The sequence below is a fragment of the Gracilinanus agilis genome, chromosome 1, assembly GCF_016433145.1.
Source record: "Gracilinanus agilis isolate LMUSP501 chromosome 1, AgileGrace, whole genome shotgun sequence".
Taxonomy (NCBI): domain Eukaryota; kingdom Metazoa; phylum Chordata; class Mammalia; order Didelphimorphia; family Didelphidae; genus Gracilinanus; species Gracilinanus agilis.
Window position 1 is genome coordinate 354,774,688 of NC_058130.1, and position 24,897 is coordinate 354,799,584.

At 32.5% G+C, this 24,897-nt stretch overlaps 1 protein-coding gene across 1 annotated transcript in view; it reads right to left on the reverse strand.

Annotated features, from left to right (window-relative positions):
• Positions 1–24,897, reverse strand: part of IPO11 (importin 11) — a 222,537-nt gene that overhangs the window by 102,339 nt on the left and 95,301 nt on the right. The window contains exons 21-23 of the mRNA XM_044663634.1: positions 10,422–10,498; positions 4,769–4,848; positions 3,606–3,686 (exon numbers count right to left, since the gene is read on the reverse strand). Of these exons, the coding sequence (XP_044519569.1) occupies positions 3,606–3,686; positions 4,769–4,848; positions 10,422–10,498 (238 nt within the window). The remainder of the gene's footprint in view (positions 1–3,605; positions 3,687–4,768; positions 4,849–10,421; positions 10,499–24,897) is intronic.

Below are 24,897 nucleotides of genomic sequence, written 5' to 3' on the forward strand. Positions count from 1 at the left end.
TTCCTTCTCTGCTTTCACCTCAAATTTTCTTTATCTTCATTCTTCCTCTCTTGTCACTTGTCTTACATGAAGAAGTATTTTTTTCCATTCTAAGACTCACTCCTTTTATCTATTCCTTAAATCCTTACTATGACTGATATTCTTCTATCTCTTTTCAATAGACAGTCATCTTCTATTACATCTTGAATTTTTTCTGCTTATTATATATATATATATTTATTATAAAGCATTATAAGAATGCTTTAACATATCTTATCATTCAAGAAAAAAAAATCTCTTTTAGCCATTAGACCTAATAGCTATGTTTCTCAATCTCTCTCCTCTAGCTAACTTGGGTCAAACTCTTCCAAAGTGTATTTTCGTGTCATATACTTTCTCACTAGCTATGCAACCCTTGAAGTCTGCCTTTAAATTCCAGTATATCATGATATATATACACACACACATACATACCAAGATATAAATCTTTGATTTAATTTCAATTCTTGACTTAAATTCTGATTTTTCTTGGTCTCTCAATAATAATGAATATTATTTTCTCCTTTCTTTCTGAAAGGCTTGTTGGATATTGTATCTATTTCTACTACTACACTATCCATTCTACTTTGTCCTCTTCTTTTTTGTTCTTCTAAAACAGAATGAATTCTGCATTCAATTTAGACTTTGCTCCCATTTCTAAACAAAGCAGTTTTTCTCTTTGGGAGACAATAACACTAAGATCAGACAAAAGAAGGCTAGTCTACTTTGCAAAACATAAAGCTACCTACAATTCAATATCCTCTCCTTCATAATTGCCCCAGCTAGAATTTCTCTTTTCCTTCTTGATGCCTCATATACTACTTGTTCTTGAACTACTTATTCAGGAGAATGTGGTATGGGATAGTAGACAAAGAAATAAAATATGGGTAATCATTATTATTAATAAATACAAAGAGGAAGCTCCAGATTCTGAAAAAATGCCACTGTACTTTATTATTTTAAAAAAATCTACTGATTTTAGAACTGTATCCTCCTTTTAACTTTGTTTCAACTCTTCCAATGTAGCAATACTCCTGAATTTCTCCATTATGTCCTGCAAGATTACTTCAGCCCAAGGGGATCTAATTGGTCCTGGACTCACACCTCCTCCATACCCTCTACCCTAGATCCCTTCTTTCTCGTTGACCAGAGGGTTGAGAAAAGACTTCTTTTCTCAGAACCTCCTTTGTAGGAGGGAACACAGGTTGGCATTTCCCACTTGGCTATAGTCTTTTGGACTTCTCTATCATGTCCCTGTTCTAGGCACCATTATCCTTTACCTTGCCTCCCACCCTACATCCTTTGCCTTCTGTTTCTTTTTGTAGGTTGCCCTCCTGCATTCGATTGTAAGCTCCTGGAAGGCAGGGGTTGATTTTTGTCTTTTTTTTTTCTATCCCCAACATTAAGTATCATGTCTAGCATATGGTAGATGCTTAATAAATGACTGATCGTTAAGTTACCAGAAATAGTCAAATTCAGTCATTTCATTTTTACCTTAATTAAAACAACTTTAAGAAAGATGTTTTTGTATAAATGTTAGATATTTCTTCTCCTGCAAATTGTCAAGGAAATAAGGTAAAAGTGACTTAGTTAAGAGAATCTTTGACTTCTACAGGAGAAATTGGAAAAAAAAAAGACAAATATACATAGTTCCATAACACTTTAAAGTTGGTTACTCACAATATTTACATATACTGTCTTCTGAAAAGATATACACATATACTTTTCTTTTTTAGCTAAGAACTCATTTAAAGAATAAAATAAAGGCCAAGGGAAAAAAGACTACAAACATTCTATTTAGTTTGGGTACAAAAGAACAAGAGAAAACTAATTTCTTATTGTTTAAACTGGAAGTTATGGGGAAAAAATTACTTTTTCAGTTTCAATGTGGAAAAAGGGAGCTTGTACTTTCATTTAGTAATAGCACTTAAAATAGAAATCTATTGGATCTCAAAGTTGGTATATATGATAGAGCTGCAATTACTCCCCTCCTCCCCCGACAAAAAAAGCCTGACTATAACATACAGTGAATTAATAAGGAAGAAAAGCATCAATTTTTCAAACACTGACAGGAATAACTATAATTATTTCAGCTTTGTCACTACATGTTGAACTGGGGTTCATTCTCTAGGATTTTCACAATAGGTATATTCAAAGTGCTAATGATTACATTTTTTGGATCCCAAAAGTGAATTTATGAATTTTAGAAAACCAGTCTTAATAATATTTTTCCCAACAGAGAGTCAGACAGTTAGTATGTATGGTAGAGTGAGAGGGATTAGAGTGGTGTCTAAATAGTGTGCACATAAAATCCAGTTAGCTTTCAGACTAACAATAGTTCTCTTCTGCACACAAGGCTTTGTTCTTACGCATTTATATTATCCTGCAAACTCTACTCCTGACTGGAATTGCTCTTTTATAGTCCTTGACTCTCAAATCATTCTGAATGAATTTCATTTCCTAGATCTTCTTTCCAGAGCACAATGAAATCCCATTCCCAGGCTTTGTCCCAGCATGTCACTTTCCATCATGACTGCTAAACCAGATGTCACCAGGGACTCTATCTCCCATAATTGTCTCTACTGAGTTCCAATGCAATCTTTAGTTGCTAAAGCAGAGACTTAAGCTGAACTACAAATTCCTGAATACCTTCATTGCCTATGACTGTCACTAATACTTAAGTACTTGAAAATACATCTTCAGGGTATGCTTCCTTATTTTAGGATTTTTCTTTATAGAGATGACAGAAGTATAAATGGGAGTTGAATTAACAATGTTATCTGTTAACATTTTATTATTTATTTGCATTTTCTTAGAAATATCTTTTTAAAAACTCATTGAAGGCAGACAAACTGACACTGAAAAGTAACAACTGATAGCAAAAGAGGAAATTTTGAAAATAATTAAAAAGACTTAAAAATTCAAAAATACAAGATTCTGGAACTATATAATTCTTAATCAGCTAAGGAAATCGCTGTGTTAAATCACAGTAGAAACAACTATTATTATTAGTGAAAATACTAAGCTATGATCATGATGACATTATAACTGAGCTGTACTAATATCAAGGCAACAACATGCTACCTATTCTGTTTTTTAAAATAAGGGAAATGATACTTTTAATTTAAATTTCCCTGCAATGTGATTAAAATAATAAGCATTTCATAGTTAACAGAGAAAAAATCTAAAATAGAAAACTCAGTCAAAATAATAATACTCAAGGGTTTTCAACAGCTCAAGTTTCATAGTATTCAAAAATTGAATCTTCAAAAAAAAATTGGTTTTAAACAATTCTTCCCATCATCCTTAGCTTCATGTTCCATTGTGCTATTTGGTAATAAATGTTTCTCAAATTTTTCTTCCTTATTATGCCTTGAAATCTGGATGTATATACGGAGTAAATAAATATTATATAGAACAATCTTGTACTCTGGGTTATTATGCTTTATCAGATTATCTTATTGAGAATGATATGAACTGGGTTGTACTCTCAAAGACACTCCTCTCCTCCTAATTCATTATGAAAATCCAGGGTTTACAAGGTAGGAAAAAAAAATGATTTTTTGAAAAAGTTGATCGGACAATACCTTAAGCACTTGAACTTGTCCTTCGGTGGTAATTTCCTTTAACAGCTCACAAAATGACTGACACAGACCTACTGCATATGTCTGAAATTCAATCAAAAGTCAATGTATATACATATTACAAATATGTGTAATCTCAAAAATTTCTAAAATTAAATTAGAAAGATCTTTTGACAAAAAACAAATACTGAAATAGTTATTTATATAATTTACAACTACAGTGTGCTATGAAATGTTCCTTAAACCTTTCAAAGTATTAAAGCACTAAACCTAGGATAACAGTTTTTATATTCATAAAATAAATTGTATACAGAACTTATGCCTTTTTTTTCACAAAAATATTAAGATTTTATTCCTGTACATAATTCATGCTTATAACATTATAGATTTACTATAAAGCAATAATATACTGTTAAGAACTATGAAACATATTTAATGCTTATGTCAAATCCCATTTTAAAAAATACAGTAGAACAAAGGTTACCAATCCCTTGCTCATATCTTACTTATTTCAAGCAATAAAAGAAACCAAAAATTTGGACAATATCCTTGAGTTTATTCTAACAGGTTTTGGCAGGTATTCTTCAGACAAGTAAACTTATTTTTCAAAAGAAAGAATTATATGTGGAAGTAAAAGATTCTACTTTAAACAAAAAAAAAAGCTTTATTACTTTAATAATTATGGTACAAAAACAGGATATTTTTATTTAGTAATCCATCCTGAAAGTGTCAAGAATTAAGGAAACTATATGAATTTCTCATTTGTCTAGGGAGTACTATTAATTCCTCCATACTCCTACTAAAGAATGATTGAAAAAAAAAATGAAGTTCGAGGCAACTAGGTTGCTCAGTGGATAGAGAGACAGGCCTGGAGTTGGGAGGATATAGGTTCAAATCTGGCCTCAGACACTTCCCAGCTATGTGACTCTGGGTAAGTTACTTAACATGAATTGGCTAGCCCTTACCACTCTTCTGCCTTGGAACCAATACCTGGTTATCAATTCTATGACAGATGGAAAGAGTTAAAAGAAAAAAAAAAGTTCCTTTTATTTAAAAAAAAATGATTAAGAATGAGGTATTCTTGCAACCAAATTTGGCAGAGTCCTTTACTGATTTCAAGGTGGGGAAATATCATTTCTTAGTGTGCAACTATTACTGCAACGTACCTGTAAAAATTCAGTTGACGACAAAAAAATATAACCATTGATGATCTTAAAGCAGGTTCTGAGATTTTCTGAACTTAATTCTGCCAAAACAATTAATTTGAAATAGTTCAATAAAATGTCAAACTTACCCATAATAAATAATTCAAGAATTATAAAGAAATTCAATTAAAAATAAATGACTCGTGTTCAAAAGTCTGAACTTTACTAAGTAGCATGTTTTATAATTCAATATTTTAAAACCGGCTTCCAAAAACCAGTCTCCTGTCTCAAGACTCTTTCCTGCAAAATCAGATCTAAATCAATCTTCTTTATGCACATAAATGGTCATATGTCAAACCTTTGAGTTAATCCTTACTATCTACTAAAGAAAGTTGGAATGCTTTTAGCATTCAAGGTTGTCCATTCTCTAGCACTACCATTAACATTTATAGCCTTATTACACTATTTCCTACAAAGCATTGTGCACCACACATTATCTTTCTTTTTCTGTGCCTTTCTTTACTATCTTCATGTTTTTCCTTTTCTGGAATTCCTTTGGCTAGCCCAACTTACAGGAATCCTACTTACCCTTTATAGATCAGTAAATGTTACATGATAATCTGAAATTCATAATGCTGTTTCCCAAACTCGACTTGGCAAACCACAGCTATAAACCTCTGGCTTGGTATAATTTTCATATATACACTGACTAAATTGTAAACTCTATGAGGTCAGGACCAATATCTTCTCCATCTCTATAATTCTTTTAGACAGGAGTTAGTATTCTTAACACAGTTGCTTGATCTTCATTTAATTGGTTAACATGGCATGAAAATAGACCTTGATAGATTCCTATTTAAATGTCTTCTGATTTAAAGTCATTTGGAGCCAGTCATGTTTGTAAAATGATCCTTTTCTTCTAACTCCAGAGCCTAGTCTGCACTTGATCTAACTCCTTCATTTCAATCAAAACTATTATTTCTGAAAAGCCCAAAAAACCACAATGCAAGTAAATAAAATGTATTGTTTTTAGTATCCATAAAAGTAGTATTCTATCTATAGCAAGAAAACTTTGCCAAATCTACTATATATGATCATTAATAATAATTACAATTATTTGTTCATTGCTCAACTAAAGACATTTGCTTTTAAATATATTTTAATAGAATAATTTCATGCTAATCATAAATATACATTACCTGGTTTCTTGCATGTTTTATATATATAGTACTGATATGTTGTTTAAAATATGCATGAGTTAAAAAGCACACTATTCCCTGATTGTTAAATATTCTCAGAAACTTATATAATACTTGCTTTCTAAATCACAATTATCCTTCCATATTGGCCAATATTTAAATGAATTACAATGTGTTGTCAAATAGATTCAATAATTTAAAATCAGGTTCATAGAAATACAGCCCCCACAACTATTTATTGTAAATTTACAAAAAATACAGCTGAAGAACAGATGAACATTTAAATGGAAAGAGACCTGTGGCAGGCAGACATATTAACAGATTATTGTAATAGCCTATATGAGAAGAAATGAGAACCTCTACCAGGGTGTGGGAGTATCTGAGAAGACTGGAAATAACAATGGCATACTGGATAATGCCATGCTAAATTATAATAAAGATTTTAGATATGTATGTATGTAATGAATAAACACAATTTTACATAAAATATATGATAAAGGCAAAATCTGACAGACCTTGACAAAAGATTGATGAGAGTAATGAGATAGTAAGAAGGCTAAGAAGTTAAGCCAATACTGAGGATGCAACTATGGATGACTGAGAGGATGATGGTGCCCTAAAGAGGAATGAGGAAATTAGGAAAAAGAGGCTTTTGGGGAAAAGAAACTGAATTCAGTTGTGGCCATGTTGAGTTTAAGATATCTATGAGATATGCAATATGATATTTCTTCAGCTGAAAATGAAAGTTGGATATGGGAGATGAGGTTGGCAGAGAGTTTAAGGCTGAACAAGTGGATATGAGAATCATTAGCTTAGAAATGACAATATAATCCTTAGGGGATGATGAAATTAAAGAAAATAGTATAAGGATAAAAAAGGGTTCAGTTCAGAGCTCTGAGGGACAGATATGGTTACACTATTACAGATACAGATACAGACATGATTTGGATGGAGACCCAGAAAAGGAGATGGAGAAAGAATGGTCAGATGGATAAGAAATAGATTCTCTGCTGGAGAATATGAGATGGAGTAGGATCAATTATGGTCGGCTTTGTGAAGGAAATGGGCTTTTCTTTCATCTCTTCATGAGAAATAGGGGTAGCAGAAATAACACCAGAAGGCATCTTGGAGATAAGGAAGAGGGGAAAAGAGAAATCACTTGATAAAAGGCCTCAATTTTTTTTTTTAGCAAAATATGAGTAAAGGTTCTCAGCTGAGTGAGATGGAGAAAAGGAAAGAAAAGATTTGAAAGAATGGGGATAGTGAGTTAATTAAGGAGGTACAGACAGAATAGCTAGGAGTAGTAAATGCTCCATTCAGCCTATGTAACATAGCTTTGCATAATTACAGTCAGCAGAGTCATGAGATTTTTTCCACCCTTTCTTAGCAGCATGTGATTGGCAACATGTTACTGGAGCATAGGACTCAGAAGAGGACAGTATACAGCTGAACTCATTCAACAAGGAGTCAAGATGGGGAAAGGAGGAGAATGTATGAGCAGGAGCATCAAGGAATTGAAGGTAATGGATTAAATGAAAAACGGCATCTGGCATTAGAAAGCAGAGAGAAACAGGAAGAATGTCAATAGTTTGTAGTCAGATAAAGGAATTTCAGAGTTCATGAACATGGAAGAGGACCAGTTGTGGATGATCAAGGATATAACCAACTTGGTGTGTGGTTGAGGTGGGCTGAATTAGTAAAATAAGGAACATGAGGAACTAGAAGTTTAGGGTTTTTGATGATGTATCAATACATACACTGAATTTGAGAGCAAAAGTCAGAAAGAGGTAAAGTGAGGCAGGTGCTGAATTCACTGAAGAAAGAAATGGAGTGTGGCCTGGAAGCCTACAGACAACAGCTACAAGGATTCTGATTGAGTGGCAAATGTGAACTGCATGAATCTCAAAGGAAAGATTACTGAGTGATGGTGGTAAGAGAACCCAGAAGTGGAAACGGGGGACAAAGGTTAGTTCCACTTCTCTACCTAGACCAATGAGTGAGTTGGAGAGAACGAATATAGCCAGTGCCAAAAAATATGATCAGAGAAGCCTAACCATGAGCTCTGCTTCTCTACCTTCCCGACTCATCGGCACTGTCATCTGACCCACAGATACAATTTAACAATGCCTAGATCTTGCCATCTGCCAGGCTTCTGCTGGCCCTTCTAACTTCTGGGCCTCTGAATTTGCTGTGGAGCTGAATTTTCTTTTAAATTATTTGAAGACAACAATCATGAAGCAACTCATTTGAAGACAACAATCATGAAGCAACTCATTCACATTTCATAGATTAGAAGAATGAGTCACAAAGTAGCAGATGACACCTGGAATCCAGAACTAACAAAAAATACTTTAGACCAGACTTCAGTCTCTTATTTATGCTCATTCCTACTTTTGTTTCACAGAATTTTATGCAAACACACAGTAGGTTCTTTCTGAATAATAAAAATATGCACTAGGTACAGTGGGAGATGCAAATGGGTATAGATACAACCTTGACTTTCAAAGGGCCTGCTATCTACTTGAAGAAAGTGTTTGAAGAGACCATAGAGGAAAGATTATGAACTTTGTGTCAACCCCTTTGGTAGTCAAGTGAAGCCTATGGACCTTTTTCTCAGTGTTTTTTTAAATGTTTTTTAAAAACTAAAAATTTAAAAATACACAGGAATGCAAAGAAAATGAAATAAACTTAAAGTACTGTTATCAAAAAAATTTCTTTTAAGTTCACAAACCTCAGGTTGAGAACTCTTTCTTTAGGGGATTTATCTAGGTTCTACTTTTTGGCTAAAAAAATGAATAATCTCTATTCTTTGCAAAGAAATATAGACCTAGCTTCTGCTTCCACATCTCCAATGATAGAAAACTCACTAGTTACAAGATGCCTAATTTTACTTCTAAAGAGCTCTATTTTTCAGACAGTTTCTCATATACTTAGCAGAACTATTTATCTCTTATCTCTTGTCTGTCCTTGGTTCTGCCTTCTGGGGACAAGAAAAATAATTCTTCAAATTCTCCAATTCTACAAAACTCCTCATTAACACCCTTCAAGTACTCTGACAAAATGATTCTGCCTTTCTATGACTTTTCATTCCAAGGCTAAATACAAAGATAGGTAAATAATAATACTGGGGAAGTAACAGTTCAAATGCAACAAAACAAATGCCACAAGGCAGTATTAAAAAAAATTATACAGAATATTTGCTAAAGAAATTGAAATAAAAGAGCCATGGTTTTAATAAGAGAATGTTTTTAGATCTTTTCTAAATATCCCTTTCCTGACCACCATTAATTTTTAAAGGGATGTGATTTGGCTGGAATTTGTAATTTGAGTAGAATTTGGAGACAAGAGAGGACAAAGGTGGAAAAGATATGGAGGAAAGGGCAAGGTATATCAGTAGAGAGGGAATTATAAACCAATTTAGCTGAAGGGGAGGATATTAAAGTTGAAAAACTAAAAATGAGGCCAAGAAATGCAAGATTTGCCTTTCATTTTTATGAAATAGCCTCATTAGGAGACAGGCTCAGATATATTAGCAGCATGTCCCTTTGAACAGAGGAATACAAAACTGGAATTAAAAACCTCATTATCTGGGTGGATAAGGGGGATTGAGATTCTCCTAAACACAGGATCAAATTATAACAGAAGGGATCACATATAGTCCAACTATCTAATTTTTCAAATGGGCTAACAATAACTTCAGAAACTAGTCCCACCAATGGTATATATACAACTTAACAACACTAAAGTTAAAATAAGAGAAATTGTAAATATAAAATTAAATGAATATTTTAAATGTTTTCTGCTTTTCAAATGTTTTTCTGAAATCATAAGCTACAAAACTATTTTCATATTACAAATATACATAAACCTTGTAACAGACATGAATAATGCAGAGGAAAGAACACAACTTTGATTCATGGAGCTTCAGACTGAATTTCTGGCTTTCTTAGCTACTGGTTATGGGTATGACTTATATGACATTTATCACTTGCGGGCATGGCTCTTATCTCTATGAACAAAAGCTTCTTCATTTGAAAAAACAAGGGGAATGTATCAGATAATTCCTTTCTATCTCAAAACACCATAGCCTACTAAAAATTTGAATTTGAAATTTTGAATCTTTCTGAAAAAATTAGGGCATTTTTTTTCAATTTTCTGTTTTCTGAGATTCTTAAACAGTGATGGCACAAACACACTAAGTAATGGCATGAACACATACAAGGGACATTCATTCATTTAACAGCCAAAAATATGTTCTGTTCAATACTTCTCAAGCAACTTAAAGTTCAATTTTTTATATGTAATAGTATTTATAATTTTGCAAGCAGAGTTCAAGGAAAACTATGAAAATTATTTAAATGTGATCATATAATAATGGTAAGGCCATAAAAATGAAAATAATAATTTAAAGTCAGTGCCTGAAACATTATAAATAATAAATATAAACTTCAACAATTTTACACTTGAACACATACCAAGAAGTGGAGACATGTTCTGAAAGATTCTAAGCAACTCTGGTGTAAGACATGGACTGTTTTCCAATGTCACTAACCTAGAAAATAAAATAAGATGCAAAAGTCATTTTCCTTTCTAAAATATATTTTTAAAATAACTGATAACAGATATAAACATATTTTCTCATCAAATATTCAATATGGTCTATAGCTGACAACATAGCACAATATAAGTAAAGAAATAAACTCCTTTAAAAAACTGAAAATCCCAGAAAGTCAATATAAAAATTAATCTGTGTGTTCACACACATACATATGTGTACTAATATGGCAGAAAAATGTATTTTCCACTGCAAGGAAACTATTTTTTTTTTAAGTATAAGATATTTCCTAATTTTGAAGCCAGTCTTCTATTAATTACACCAATCTTTTCTAGGGAAAGATCCATTACCTTCAAATATTCAATAGCAAAAAAACTGTACTGCTAGAAGCAAAATAATTTTTGCTTTGGTCGATTAACAAAGATAAGCACTTTAGTTAACCTTTTTGTTGTTAATATTATTGTTGTAAAAGCATCTGACCTGACCTGGCTGAGCCTGCAATCCCCAAATTATTTCCAAACTAATTAAATAGAATCCTTTTAAGGAGAACATACTAATTAACAAAATTATCCTCATCATCTGTATTTTGTTTTTATTATTCTGGGTTTTCGGCAAGATTTTTTTTTAATTCCAACTAGTAATTTTCATCAATTCCTTGCTGTGTAAATACACAAACACTTCACTACTTCCAAAAGTTCTCTTAGCACTTTTTTTCTGTAATTTACAGTCTAGGGCCCTGAGAAGGAAACTGTTTATGATCAAAGACCTAATATGTATCAGAGAGAAGATTTGGTCCTAGGTATTCCTGACACTAAAATTGGCCTTCCTTAACTAAGCAGTATTGCCTATCTTAAAAATAAATACATCTTGCATAATAAACAGATAGCTATAGGATGACAGAAATTGTGTACTAAGAATTAACAAGGAAATGCTAGCTAGGTAGCACTCTCCTTTACAATAACTCAAATAGTAAGTGTTGTCCTTCAGATGTCTTTTAGTTTTGTCCCAATTCTTTGTGACCCCATTTGTGTTGTTTTTTTTTTTTTAAGGTAATGGAATAGTTTGTCTTTTTCTTCTCTAGCTTACTTTACCAATGAGGAAAGTAAGACCAATACAGTTAAGTGACTTGCCAAGGGTCACACAGCTAGTAAATGTCTGAAGTCAGATTTTAACTCAGAAAGAGTAGAAGTCTGGAAGATTCTTAACTCCAGACCCAGTACTATCCACTGCACCACCCAACTGCTCCAAACAGTAAGAACCATGCCTAAAGAACATGAAGATCTCAAGTGGATGTATGAAAGGCTTTTAAAATCTAAATATGAATAAATAAGAACAAGATATCAAGTATATTAATGACTTTAAGATTATAAAGAAAAAAGATCCTTTGAAAGATTGAACAACTTTTGTGTAATGATCAACTATACTTCAGAGAACCTTTGATAAAAACAGGCTTCCAATTTCTTGGCAAAGAGACCATGGTCTAAAAGTACAAAACAAGACAAGGTTTTAGACTTGGGCAATGTATGGATTTGGGCTTGTGTTTTGGTAAAAAAGGAAGTATCAGATGGCAGGGATTTGGGCTGGTGTTTTGGTAAAAAAGGAAGTATCAGATGGCAAGGAAGAATTAGGTACAGTGAAGGACTAGAAAGTGGTGCTAAAAACAACAAAAAGAATGTGAAAGGGAATTCAAAGGGAAACAGAGGAAAATAGGCAGTTTTGGAGGAAACCTGCTGAATTTAAAAAAACAACAGACTATGTATTATACATTTGAAGTTTCATGTGTAATCTTTTTGTTTTTTTGTATCAGGAAATGTTCATATTTACTAATATAAAATAAACTAACAAGAAAAATGAGGGAATTTCCATTCCTGAATAGAAATTGAATTGTCAAAATACAGGTGCTGTTCTGACCAAAGGTGATCTCTCATTCTAAATTAAATCAGCCTTTCAAAAGTTATTTTTCCAGTCAGTGCTATTTAATGTGAAATCACTCACACACTAAAAAAATTTCCAAATGTATTTCCTTGAATCTACCAATCTATAAGTATTTTTTTCTTAAGAGATTAATATATGCCAGGCTCAGTGCTAGGTACTAGGGATAAAGTGTCAAAAATGAAACAATCACTACTATTAAGAGGTTTATATTCTATCATGGCATACAACATGTACATAGATATATAAGAATTTACAGTATAAATGAGACAGTAGAGAAAGAAATAATTTGCTAAGTCTAAACATAACATTTTATTGTTATAAAGTACATCAAGTAAAATTATGTATGATTGCATAAATATATTTAACACTAGCCTTATACTCCATTTCAAATAAAGAAAAAAATTGATGAAATATAAGGAAAATTTTTTAAATTTCATAAAATGTTTCTTAAAAGTAGCTCTGTATAAATGTTTTGTACTGCTAATATGCCCACCATAATATTTAACACAAATCAGAATAAAATGCAAAAATTAGAGGAACTGTACATGTTCTGCAGAAAAAAAGTATGACAATTATTTTAGGGTTAGAGAAGAAAAATTAGTTCATCTCTTGGGTAAGTTTTCAAAATTCAAAATCATTAATGAGCTAATATAAGTCACAAGCAATTTATTCTAATTAATTCTAATTATTCTAATTAGATGAAAATGTAATACTTTTAATCATAATCCCTAGAGAGAATGTAATTCTTAACTAACATGTGTGTTGGCAAATTTTGCAAGTGATATTGTTTTATTTTAAGGCAAAACAATGGACAAAATCTCTTATTACTTGCTGAAACATAAACCGCTGATAAGTAAAAAAAATTAGCCAACTTGCTATTTTGTTTAGAAATAAATTACCTACTAATCTAAGTTTTTGTTCTGAATATACTTGAATATATTTTTTCAGTACTAGACTCATCATCTTGACACAATTAGAATAATTACACATTAAGAGGAATTTTAATGCAAAATAAGCTTGGTATTTTTTTTTAACTGATAATCATAACAATAAGTTCATATTTGAGGGCTCATACTTCCATGCCTTTCCCTTTGTTAAATATACGACAGGAAATAGAAAACACTAATATTTTACACTCTTCCTTGTGCTTAACAATTCATTTTTATAGCCTTGATCACATTTAAATAATTTAAATTTAAATAATTTTCATAGTTTTCCTTGCTCTTATTATTTCTGCTTATAAAGGTGTAAATAATGTAACACATAAAATTGGACTTTAAGTTGCCTAAGAAGTAATGAACAAAACATAATTTCAGCTGTTAAATGAATGAATGTTCTTTGTATATGTTCATGTCATTAATTAGTGTGTTTGTGTCAGCACTGTTTAAAAATCTTGGAAAACAGGAAAATTTTTTAAAATGCCCTGATTTTTTCAGAAAGATTCAAAATTCCAAATTTAAATGTTTTGTAGGCTATGGTGTTTTGAGATAGAACGGAATTATCTGATATTTTCTCCCTATTTTTTAAAAATGAAATAGCTTTTGCTTGTAGGGATAAAGAAAAATATGCCTACAAGTCATATAAGCCAGTAGGTAAGAAAGCCAGAAAATGACAAGTTTTGGAGGAACTAAGGGAAAACAAGTACATTAAAGTACTGTTGATTTAAATTGGCCCAACCATTATTGAATTTGGAATCATGTCTAAAAAGGTATTAAACTAGGAATACCCTTTGACTCAGAAATACTACTACTAGGTTTATTCTCATGGGAAAAAAAAATTTGACTGAATATCTTTCTGTGGTGACAAAGAACTGGAAACTATGGGGATGCCCATCAACTAAGGAACAGCTGAACAAATTATGATATATGAATGAAATGACAAAGTATAGTGCTGTGAGAAATAAAGGGTAAGTTTCAAGAAAAATCTATGATTGAACGAAAAACAAAGTCAGCAGAATAAGGAAAGCAAAGGATATAACATCATCAAAAGCAAAGGACTTGAAAAGACTTAAGAACTCTGATTGATGCAATAACCAATCATGATTCCAGAGGGCTCATAATAATACATGCTACACAGGGAGATGATAGATTCAGGATGAAAACTGAGACATATTTTTTGGACGTGATAATTAAAAGATCAAGACAAGACTAGAATGCACGTAAGAAAGGATTGTTCACTTACACTGAAATGCCACTGGAGTGTATCAACTGAAAGTCAAGGATGTTTTATATTAGCCACAGTATCAACAAATCTCTGTCATATTTCCAAGTACAAATTTCCATTATTTATTTGTTGGCTGAATTTTGTGAAGATTGGCATACAAACTACGAAATAAAAACATTTCATACATACTCCCCTCCACTCCAATACTTATATTAGAGGAACTGACCTAGGTTCTTAAAGGCTATGCCAGTAGAGAATTAATTCTATTATACCCTAAAACAACACTGAAAGAGTTTTCCATACAGATTTAGAAAGAGGAAGAAGTGGGGTGGAGGGGTAGTGTTTGGAGTGTAGTTCACACAGTCAACAAAGTGCAGTGAGCATAATATATTGGAAACAGAACTGACCAGAAATCCTTGATCTTAATGCAACCATGCCCCTTACAATCCATAAGACCTTGGGAAAACCAGTTAATCTTTCTCTACATCTCAGTTATCTCATCTATAAAACAAAGGAATTAGAGGAGATGGCCTCAGAAGCCCCTTCCAACTCTAAATTTATAATCCTAAGACTTTCATAAAAAGCACCTTGTATTATTCCAAATGAGTTCAATAAAGATTAAAATTTTAATTCCTGGGAGAGGATGGTGGTAGGAATCTAAAACTGAAGGGACTGCTCTCAAATACAAGAAGCTTATGTTAAAGTATGTATGGCTACAGAAGCATGTATAAAAAACTATAATAAAGTTAAATTATTTGAAAATTTTAAAATATTTAATGAAAAATAGAATGGAATAAGAGTCTGATGATCTGAACAGGCAGGAATATAGAGAAGAATACAAGCAAAGAAAAAGAAATAATACTGAACAAGAATCTGGACAGAGGGTAATACAGTCTGGCTGAAAAAAATAGACTATGTTTAGAAAAGTGGTGTAAGACTGGAAAAGGAGATTTAATTTTAAAAAATAACATCAATGAAACATTTTTTAAATGAAGACATATGTAATTCAGAAGGGAAGACTAACCCAACAGGATAATTACTACAAAATAGTAATATTTTGATAATGGAATATATACTTTAAACAAATTATAATAGAAGTTCACCATTTCAAATAAAATCCACTTATTTCGTCCTTTTAAACTAGAATATTTGCATTTGTTGATAGTTAAGGACATAATAAAAAGGAAATTCAAAGGGTAAAAAGCAGATTCACACCAGATTGTGGTAGGCCTAGAATTCTAAGTTAATAAGTTTATATTTTATTGAATACACAATGTAATACGATTAAAAGGAATTAACACTGTCAGACCTGTATATTACAAAGACTACTCTGATAATACTAAAAAGATTCAGAATGTAAGAAGCTGGAGGATAGGGAAACTACTAGAAAGCAATTATGATGAGTCTATGCCAGAGTAGCAGAAGTATGAGTAGAAAGAGAGAAATAAAGATATAGGTAAAATCAACATAAATCAAACAAGTGAATACATATGAGAGAAAAAAAGTCAAAGCTAACTCACATTTGAAGTCTAAGTAATACCATTAATAGGAGAATAGTGACAATATCAACAAAATAGGGAAGCTACAAAAAGTAGTCACTTTACAGAGGGAAAGGATAATTTCTCATTTGGACAATCTGAATATAAAATGTGAGTAGAATATCTAATTGGCAGGTAGGAAGTATAGCAAGAGAGAACACTGGGTCAAGAATCAAGAAGGCTTGAGTTCAAATCTAGCCTCAGAAACATACTAGCTATGTGACCTTGGGCAAATCATTTAATCTGTCTGCCTCAGTTTCCTTAACTGTAAAATTAGATAGCAACTATCTCCCAAGGTTGTTGTGAAGATCAAATGAAATAATAATTGTAAAGCACTTAGCATAATACCTGGCATATAATATATGCTATATAAATGTTAGATATTATTTGTGGTTACAGATATGGTTGTGGTTATAATATGCAAATAAAGACCAAGGATCATAGGTTTAGAACAAGAAGGAACCTTAGAGTTCATCTAGCTTCATAGAAAAGGTTCGAAAACTAAATGATGGATTTGAATTTGCTGGGAAAGTCAAGGATGGACATATAGAATGGGATTCACTCACTGGAGGTTAAAACTAGAAGTCAAGTGTTGAAGAGATTAAAGAATAAGAGAAAGAGAGAGAGGGCAGGACATCTTGGTTCCTTCCCAAATCTGGTCCCTGCCACTTCTCTGCAGACAGACTGGAGGCTAGACCTCCAAGAGCAAAATAAAATTTCTAAATCTTGCTATAAAATGTTGATAATTACAGAATGCTAGAATACTCCTAGATAACAATTTTTAAATGACAATATTTTGATACATTTGCATCATGATTTGTCTTTATAAAATTCTTTAAAAATGTTTCATTTTAAAGTTTTTATAACTTTTTACCACTTGATGTTTCCTCTACATATGCAGCTTACATAATAGCTTAAATACAATTAAAATATAATAGTCAGAACTTCCTTTTCATTTTAAAATAAAGTATTCAAGAGAAAATTTGCAGCATACCATAGAAATCCTGTTTCGATTCAAACATTTATTGAGCATGTAATATTTATAAAGCACTGTTAGGGAGGTACTGATTACATAAAGACAAACAGGAAAAATAGATCCTTACCCTCAAAAAGCTAAAGTAGATCCAGAATCATAGTTTTTATAAGCTGGAAAGTGTCCTTTAGAAAACTTCAGAGGAAGCAGCCTTGATTTCATGTAGATGATATAATTGTCACATTTACAAATTAGATGTCTATTTATCTATCTCTGAGCAATTTGTGTTATTTGCTCTCTTTATTCACCAATAAATTAATATGTCTAATCAGATAATTACCAAAGCCTGCCCTAAAAATTTTAATTTAAAAACACACATGAAAGGCTGGGAATGGGGTGGGGGGTGGATTAAGAGGAGAAGAAACAGAGGAGCTAAACTCATGATTTATTGAACTTATGATTTCAGTGGCATAGGGAACATCTAATGAGAAAACTTCCTCTGCTAATGCAACTTAAATAGCATGGTTTCGCCTAGGATGACAAAGTCCATTCTTTTCCACTATAGCTAAAATTTGAATCTACAATACCTAGAATCTGAGACACTCTCACTTCCTCACACACAATGCATATAATACAAAAGACAATATACATATTTGCAATATGTACTTGTATGAAGCAAAAAGAAAAAACTAAAATATGAAAAGTAAAATTAGCTAATTGCAAAATGAGGGAATAATAAATTATTCCTTGCCAATAAGTTACAAACACATGCTTTTCTGTAAACTTATAATCCATCAGGCAAAAAGAAATAAAAATTATTAAATGAAATAATTATCAATATTTATCAAATCATTCTAAAATAAATACAAAGTATACAATAAATATAAAATATATAAAGCTACCTAAACAAATACTTCTTGAATAAATTTAAAAGGGATATAGAGTAATACATTCAAAAAAGATTATGAAGGATAAAAAATGAGCATATTAAATTTCTCATGAATATTTGTATTTATTAGTTATTTGTACAACACCTGACAGATAATTTGACAATGGAACGTTTCTGAGTCTGAAATATATTTAATTAAAGACAGGTATGAAATAGTCTTGGGATAAAGGGAAATTTGGAAAAACTGCAGAACAAAATAAAGAAAAAATTAAGTCTATTTCCTTAGAAAAAAATTAATAATTATTTTGATATATGCACATTTTCACATTTGAATAGATAAGGTCTAAATTCTATAACCAAATTGATAACTTTTCAGTGAAAGTATACTTTTATTTCAGAGATAAATCTCCACAGAATTTAGGAAGTGTTATTTTTATCTTATGTGCATAATATAAGCAATAATAAAGGAGTTTTTTGTCTTAAGATTAAATATACTTTAATTTAACCCCCCCCCCAAAGAATAGACATTTAATATAAAATTAGTGGCAAAGAAAAAAACCTATTTTATACTGGAAACGACCAAATGTACTTTTGAAACTGTTAAACATTCTTTATTTTACTTCCTTTTCTTCTAAATTAAAAGAGGATATGTTCATTAGTGACTGAATTAAGCTTCACACACACTTAGAGATATTTACTTTACCTTTTAAAGATGTTATTCCCCAATACAGGATGCTCAGAACAAAACTATTATCCTCAAAGCCCACTTCTTTCTCTTTCCTTCCCCTGTCTTGTTCTGAGGTGTTTTTCTCCTATTTTCCATTGTTTCTCTTACCCTTTTTATTAGCTATCACTCCTGTAGCTTTTCTAAATTGTTTCCCTGCTCATTTTTCTCACTCTGTTCATCTCTTTTAAATGTACACTGAATATTACAGATGCAATCTAGCCGTTGAATCAAAAACTAAAATTCAAAGTGGAAGGCTAGATACTATGAGAAGCATCATATACAAGTTACTAGAAAAAAATTTCTTTTCAGTCCAAGCTATTTGTTTAATAAATGAATCCAATCAACAGCTATTTAGGAGTCCTTGCTATTTTGTGAAGTTGGGTTTTGTTGTAGAAATATAGGATTTTAGTTTAGCAGGGCAGACTGATTGGCAAGGAGATTCCAGAACTTTGGGAGGAGAGTCAGTGACAGTTTGGACTTGGCCCTGAAGACCTCAAGTCTGAAGTCTAATGGTGGGAGTTGGTGAGACAGATTTTGGATTAAGTACTATCTTCAAATCAAGCATCCCAGTGAAAGAGTAAGGTAGAGAAGTAGGTTTTTTACCCCTGACTTTGGATTATTTTGCTGTATTTCAAGTCTCCTGTGATCAGCTTTGAAGACCATCTACATTGGAATTCATGCGAGATCCCCTCCTCTCAGCAAGATCTTGCTAACAAGCAGTCTGCTGTTAGATTTAGCACTAGTATAGATTTTAGAGTCAATTTACCTATACCCCTTTCTTACCTATACCAATAATTATTAAATATCTCAGTTACTATACTCTTTCCATGTCTTGTCGTTATCTTGTCATTATCCAGATACCTAGGTTGACAAATAAGAACCCACTGTGAATCCAAGCTGTTTCCCTGGTTGTTATCCATATCTGTTACCCCAGCTATTCCCCAGCTCAGTGACATTACCTGTATTCATTTTATTTAGTTACCTATTCCAGTTTCCCTAAGTCATTCCTTATTTACTTATTGGGTTAGTTTATTTCAGTTTCCTCACTTCAGTTTGCAATTACATGCTCCTTCTTTTCCATCCTCCTACTCACCAAATATAAACTCTCAATCCACTGCATCTTGATTAAGTGAAAATTTTAATTCTTCCTAAGGGAATGTAGACAGTAAAATATAGAAGACACTGATTCACCTAATTTTTTGTCCCTTATTCTTACTTAATGGGACTTTCTCACCCCTACCCATCCATGAGTATGTTTTGAGGTTTTACCAAAGAAGGAGGACTAGGGAAAACATTCAAGCCAACTTCCTTTTCAAAGATTGCTGACTTTTCTTAGTATATTGATAATATAATGAAACTAAATGAATATATTTTTATCCCTTTCCAGGCTGCATTCCTGCCTATCTCCAAAGGACTTTTCCCTATCAAGCCAGAGTCACTTCACCATGGAAGCTCATTCTACTCTTGGACTACTTCTCCCATCAAAGTACCTCCACCTCTGAGGCCCTACCCTGGGATTGGCTGCTTCTCCTTAGAATTTCCAATTGAATGAGGCTGTCCAGACCAAGTATGTCCTCTTCTTTCTCCAGGCTACTGTTATACAGAGAGTAAGGATCCTCCTGGGGATAGAGATACCTAGTGAGGTGGAACTGTATCTCTGTATTCTCCCTAGGTGCTGGTGCTGGGTAAACACCAACCACAATCACCCTTGCTGGATGTTATAATTTCCCCTTCTAAATAACAGTTGCCCAGGAAGGACCCTGAATGGTCAGATGGATAGGTAACCCTTTCAGGTCCAACCTGAGGTTGGATCAATTATTAATATTGGGCTCTGATTAGCCTTGGATCATGTTGTTCATCTGACTGCGTTTGCTCCCTCCCCAAGGGTCGTGATATAAGGACCACTCCGGAAGGTACTTATTAAATACTTTATCTATAATCTTAATTAGGGAAAGGATAATCAGGATACGGATTGGGGATTGGAGACCCTGTCGATCTAATATTTATAATCTATAATCACTCAGGACTGGAGGCTATTGATTTAGTAAAGCTGGAGCTATCGTTCTTCACAACCCCTCTGGTTCAGCTTGGTCACTGCCAAACCAGAGAATTCACTGACCTTGCTGCAGCTGTGTTGGTGATTTCCTCTCAACTTTCTTATTATTATTTTGGTGATACCATCCTCTTCTTCTCAGACCTCCCTTCCTCCCTTCACCACCCAGAGACCTAAAGATCTAGGGACTAAAGTCCAAATTAGAGAGAGAACTTCAATGACCAACGGTCAAAGACCCCTCCCAGATGGCTGTTAGGGATATTTATACTCTCAGGCCAACCGACTTTTGCCCCTGGCTCACAGCATCTGGGAACATTCTGATCCCTCCAACTGTCTCCTCTGTCAATCAAGGTGAGACCAACATTTCTCAGGATTTGAATATAACACTACACAAATGACTCATCTCCACAGGACTTTTTCTTTTCCCTCCTCCATCTTTTGAAGTTCCCTTTTATGTGTAGTACTCTTCCATTAAAATGTAAGCTACCTGAAAACAGAGATTTTATTACAGCTTGTATTCCCAACATGAACTACAGTGTCTAGCACATAGTAAGCCCTTAATAAATGCTTCTTCACTGATTGACAGACAGAAACATACAAGAGTATAAGCTATAGATTCAAAAGCAATTCTATTGCAGCTATAGGTGGTTGATGATAATGAAAAAGTCAGAACCACTGTGAACTTCCCTAAGTTAAAATGAGCAGCCTAGACTGGATGACCTTTGGGGTCCCATTAAGCCCTAAAATTCCATGATTCAATGAAAAAGAATTATTAATCTGGAAATTTGAGCAAAAAACAGTAAGAATAGAACCTTAGATAAGTAAAACAAAATAGATATTGGGAGAGCTCCCACATACTTGCATAAGGTTACCAGCAGATCTAAGCCTGAGCATACACATAATTCAGATATAGTTTCTGGTGGGACAACAATAGCCTAGAGATCATAAATATTCTGCAAAAGTCTTATTTTACACACTCATCATACTATGAAGATAATCCTACATCCCTGAGTGGTTGTGACACTGGCACAAGAGATCCACTGGGTATAAATAAGTTGTAAAGACTTGCTTTGTAAAGAGTATGGTCCTGGGCAACAGATTGTGCCCGCTGCCTGAGGCTCAATCTAACAAAATATGACCCCAATAATATGTTAACTGAGAATCAGATGGGCTACAATGATTATACTAAATACTAAGAAGAACATGGAGAAACAAGCCTAATATTACATAGTTAGAGCAGCTATGATTTTTTTTTCTTTAGAAAACATGATGGAAATATACATTAAGAGCTGTAAAGCTGTTCATGCTTACTGACCTAGAGATCTCATTATTAAGATTACGCCCTAAAGGCATTCCTGAGAAGGTAAAATGTTGTATGTATGTGAAAATATACATGGAAGCTTTGTTTGTTATTGCAAATAACTAGCAATAACACAAATGCAACAAATGAGTGAAATAGCTGAATAGACTGCAAAATTTGAATATAATAGGTTGCATTAGGTTATAAGAAATGACAATTATTGAGAATATAAAGAAAACAAGGTAATATATAAAGAAAAGAAAAGACAGTAAGACTAATACCCACCATGATTACATTTTTAAAAATAACAGCTACAAAATCAAGAGAAAATGGTATCTGAGTAAAACAAATCCAAAGGGAACTCAAAAGCAGAAAATGTTTATATTAGCACAGATATGCAATTTACATATTTTAAACAAATTATAAACAACATGGAGTTTTGCTTTTGCACATAATTTTTATGCATTTATTTAGATAAATGTTTTTTGATCATTGTATAAAAGAAAAAAGGGGGAAGAGAATTAGTGCATAAGAAAAAGAAAATGAGCATAAAGGTTTTGTGTAATTCTACTACTATATTTTTAATATATTTAAAACATTCTTTTACAAATACTGTTGTGAAATCTAGTTCTTAGGTTCTTATAGACCAATTTTCCCTTCAGTTATATTTTCAAATAACTGAATTATTTTTAAGAATATATATAGTTGAGGAGAGGGTAAAGAAAAAAAAATATATATATATATAGTTGGGGCAACTAGGTGGCTCAGTGGAAGAAATTTAGAAATCAATGATATGATATACTGTCCTCTCCTAAAGAAACTCAGGAATAAAACACAAATTAAAATGTTTTGTAGGGGGTAGCTGGGTAGTTCAGTGGATTGAGAGCCAGGCCTAGAGACAGGAGGTCCCAGGTTCAAATCTGACCTCAGACACTTCCCAGCTGTGTGACCCTGGGCAAATCACTTGATCCCAATTGCCTACCCTTACCACTCTTCTGCCTTGGAGCTAATACACAGTATTGACTCCAAGATGAAAGGTAAAGGTTTAAAAAAAATGTTATGTAATACAAGGTAACATATAATTTAAAATTATAAAACAGTCCATATCTCAGCTCCAAGCATCTCTAGATGAACTCCTGACCTGCTTGGAATGCTCTCCTTCCTCAACCTGGCCAACCAACTTTTCTGGCTTCCTTTAAATAGCAACTAAAATTCCAACTTTTTATAAGAAGTCCTTCCTAAGTCCTCTTAATTCTTATAGCCTTCCCTCTGTTAATTATTTCTTATTTCTCCTATATGTAGCTTATTTTAGCTGTATTTGTTTATATGTTGTTTCCCTTATTAGAGTGTAAGCTCCTTCAGGGAAGGGACTGTTTTTTGCCTCTTTTTGTATCTCTAGCACTTAACAAAGTATTTGGCAAACCAGCAGGCACTTTATAAAATGGGTATTCATTATTTATTGATTAGATGTCTAATAAGATAATTAAATCTGATATTGGAATATAGCACAACAAAAAAAAACTTTCTTTTCAGCTTCTGTCATATAACAGAAGAAACATCATGATATGTGCATAGTAAAGGTTCATATAGGAATATAATGTAATGATGCTTGATAGAAGAGCTACAATTCTTAAACCTTTGTTAAACAGGTACAAATATTGAAAATCTGCCTTAGAAAGTTCTTTGACTCTCTTTGTTTTAATTAAAATTATGTATATGTCCATCAGATAAAGGGAAGTTTGAGAAAGCAGAGAAGAGGAATCTTCTAAGCAATCTCAAATATCTATATGGGGGATGATGTAGTTAACTCACAGTGTCACAATGTGGGTCATTTAAAATTTTCAAGGGATACACCTCATCCATGACATCTACTGGATACTACCTCAAGGTAGTTCATGGTTTTAACATTATGTTACTAGTTCAAACTTTTTATTTATAATATTGTATCTTTCCACAGTCACTGTGATAAAATTGATTACAATGTGGAGGAGGTAATGAGTAGTGTGGTGTCCAATATGATTCCAAGACTTGAAAAGTTGTACAAATGGATACATATCCAATTAATAAATAGTTGTTATTATTTAAGAATATAATAAAATTTTAACTTATGTGTATATTTTTTCCAATGGCAGCTAAGTTGTTAAGGTATAAATAGGCATTATCTTGTTTGGACTTAACTACTCAATAAATGACATTTCTTTTGGTCTATGATCCTTGAAAAAATTATTGAGATACATAAGGCACGATGAATTTAAAAAGTTTGAGAACCCCCTGCTATAGAAAGAATGTTGCCTCTATTGTCAGACAAGGTCACTTTTTGCTCTATGTTTGCTCAACTGTTTCTCTCTGAAGAAATGGCTGTGACACAAACATAAAATTTGTGGATAAGGCATTAAAAAAAATCCCACATGACGATTTCCTCCTTATAGCATGTAAAGGATTAACAGATCAAAAATTTAGGACTAACAAAAGAATACAATGAGTATTACTGAACTTATCATTCAAGTGATGTGTAATGTAGTTCATTCATTAGTTTCTGACTCTTAACTGCTAACAAATTTGTTCCAAATATAAATATATAATATTTTCTTACTATCTTATTCATTTGAAGAGCCATTTTCAAATATTTAAGTTCATATATGACTTGTATACATTGATAAACTAATTTTAAATAAAGCCTTTCATTGTGGAATAAATACTTGTTAACTCTTCAAGGAACAAAATCTATGTCAACAATGAAAAGTAAATGCTACTACACATGTCAGGATCACTAATTGTAGCAGATCTTATTTCAAATATATCTCAGCACTGGTTGGAT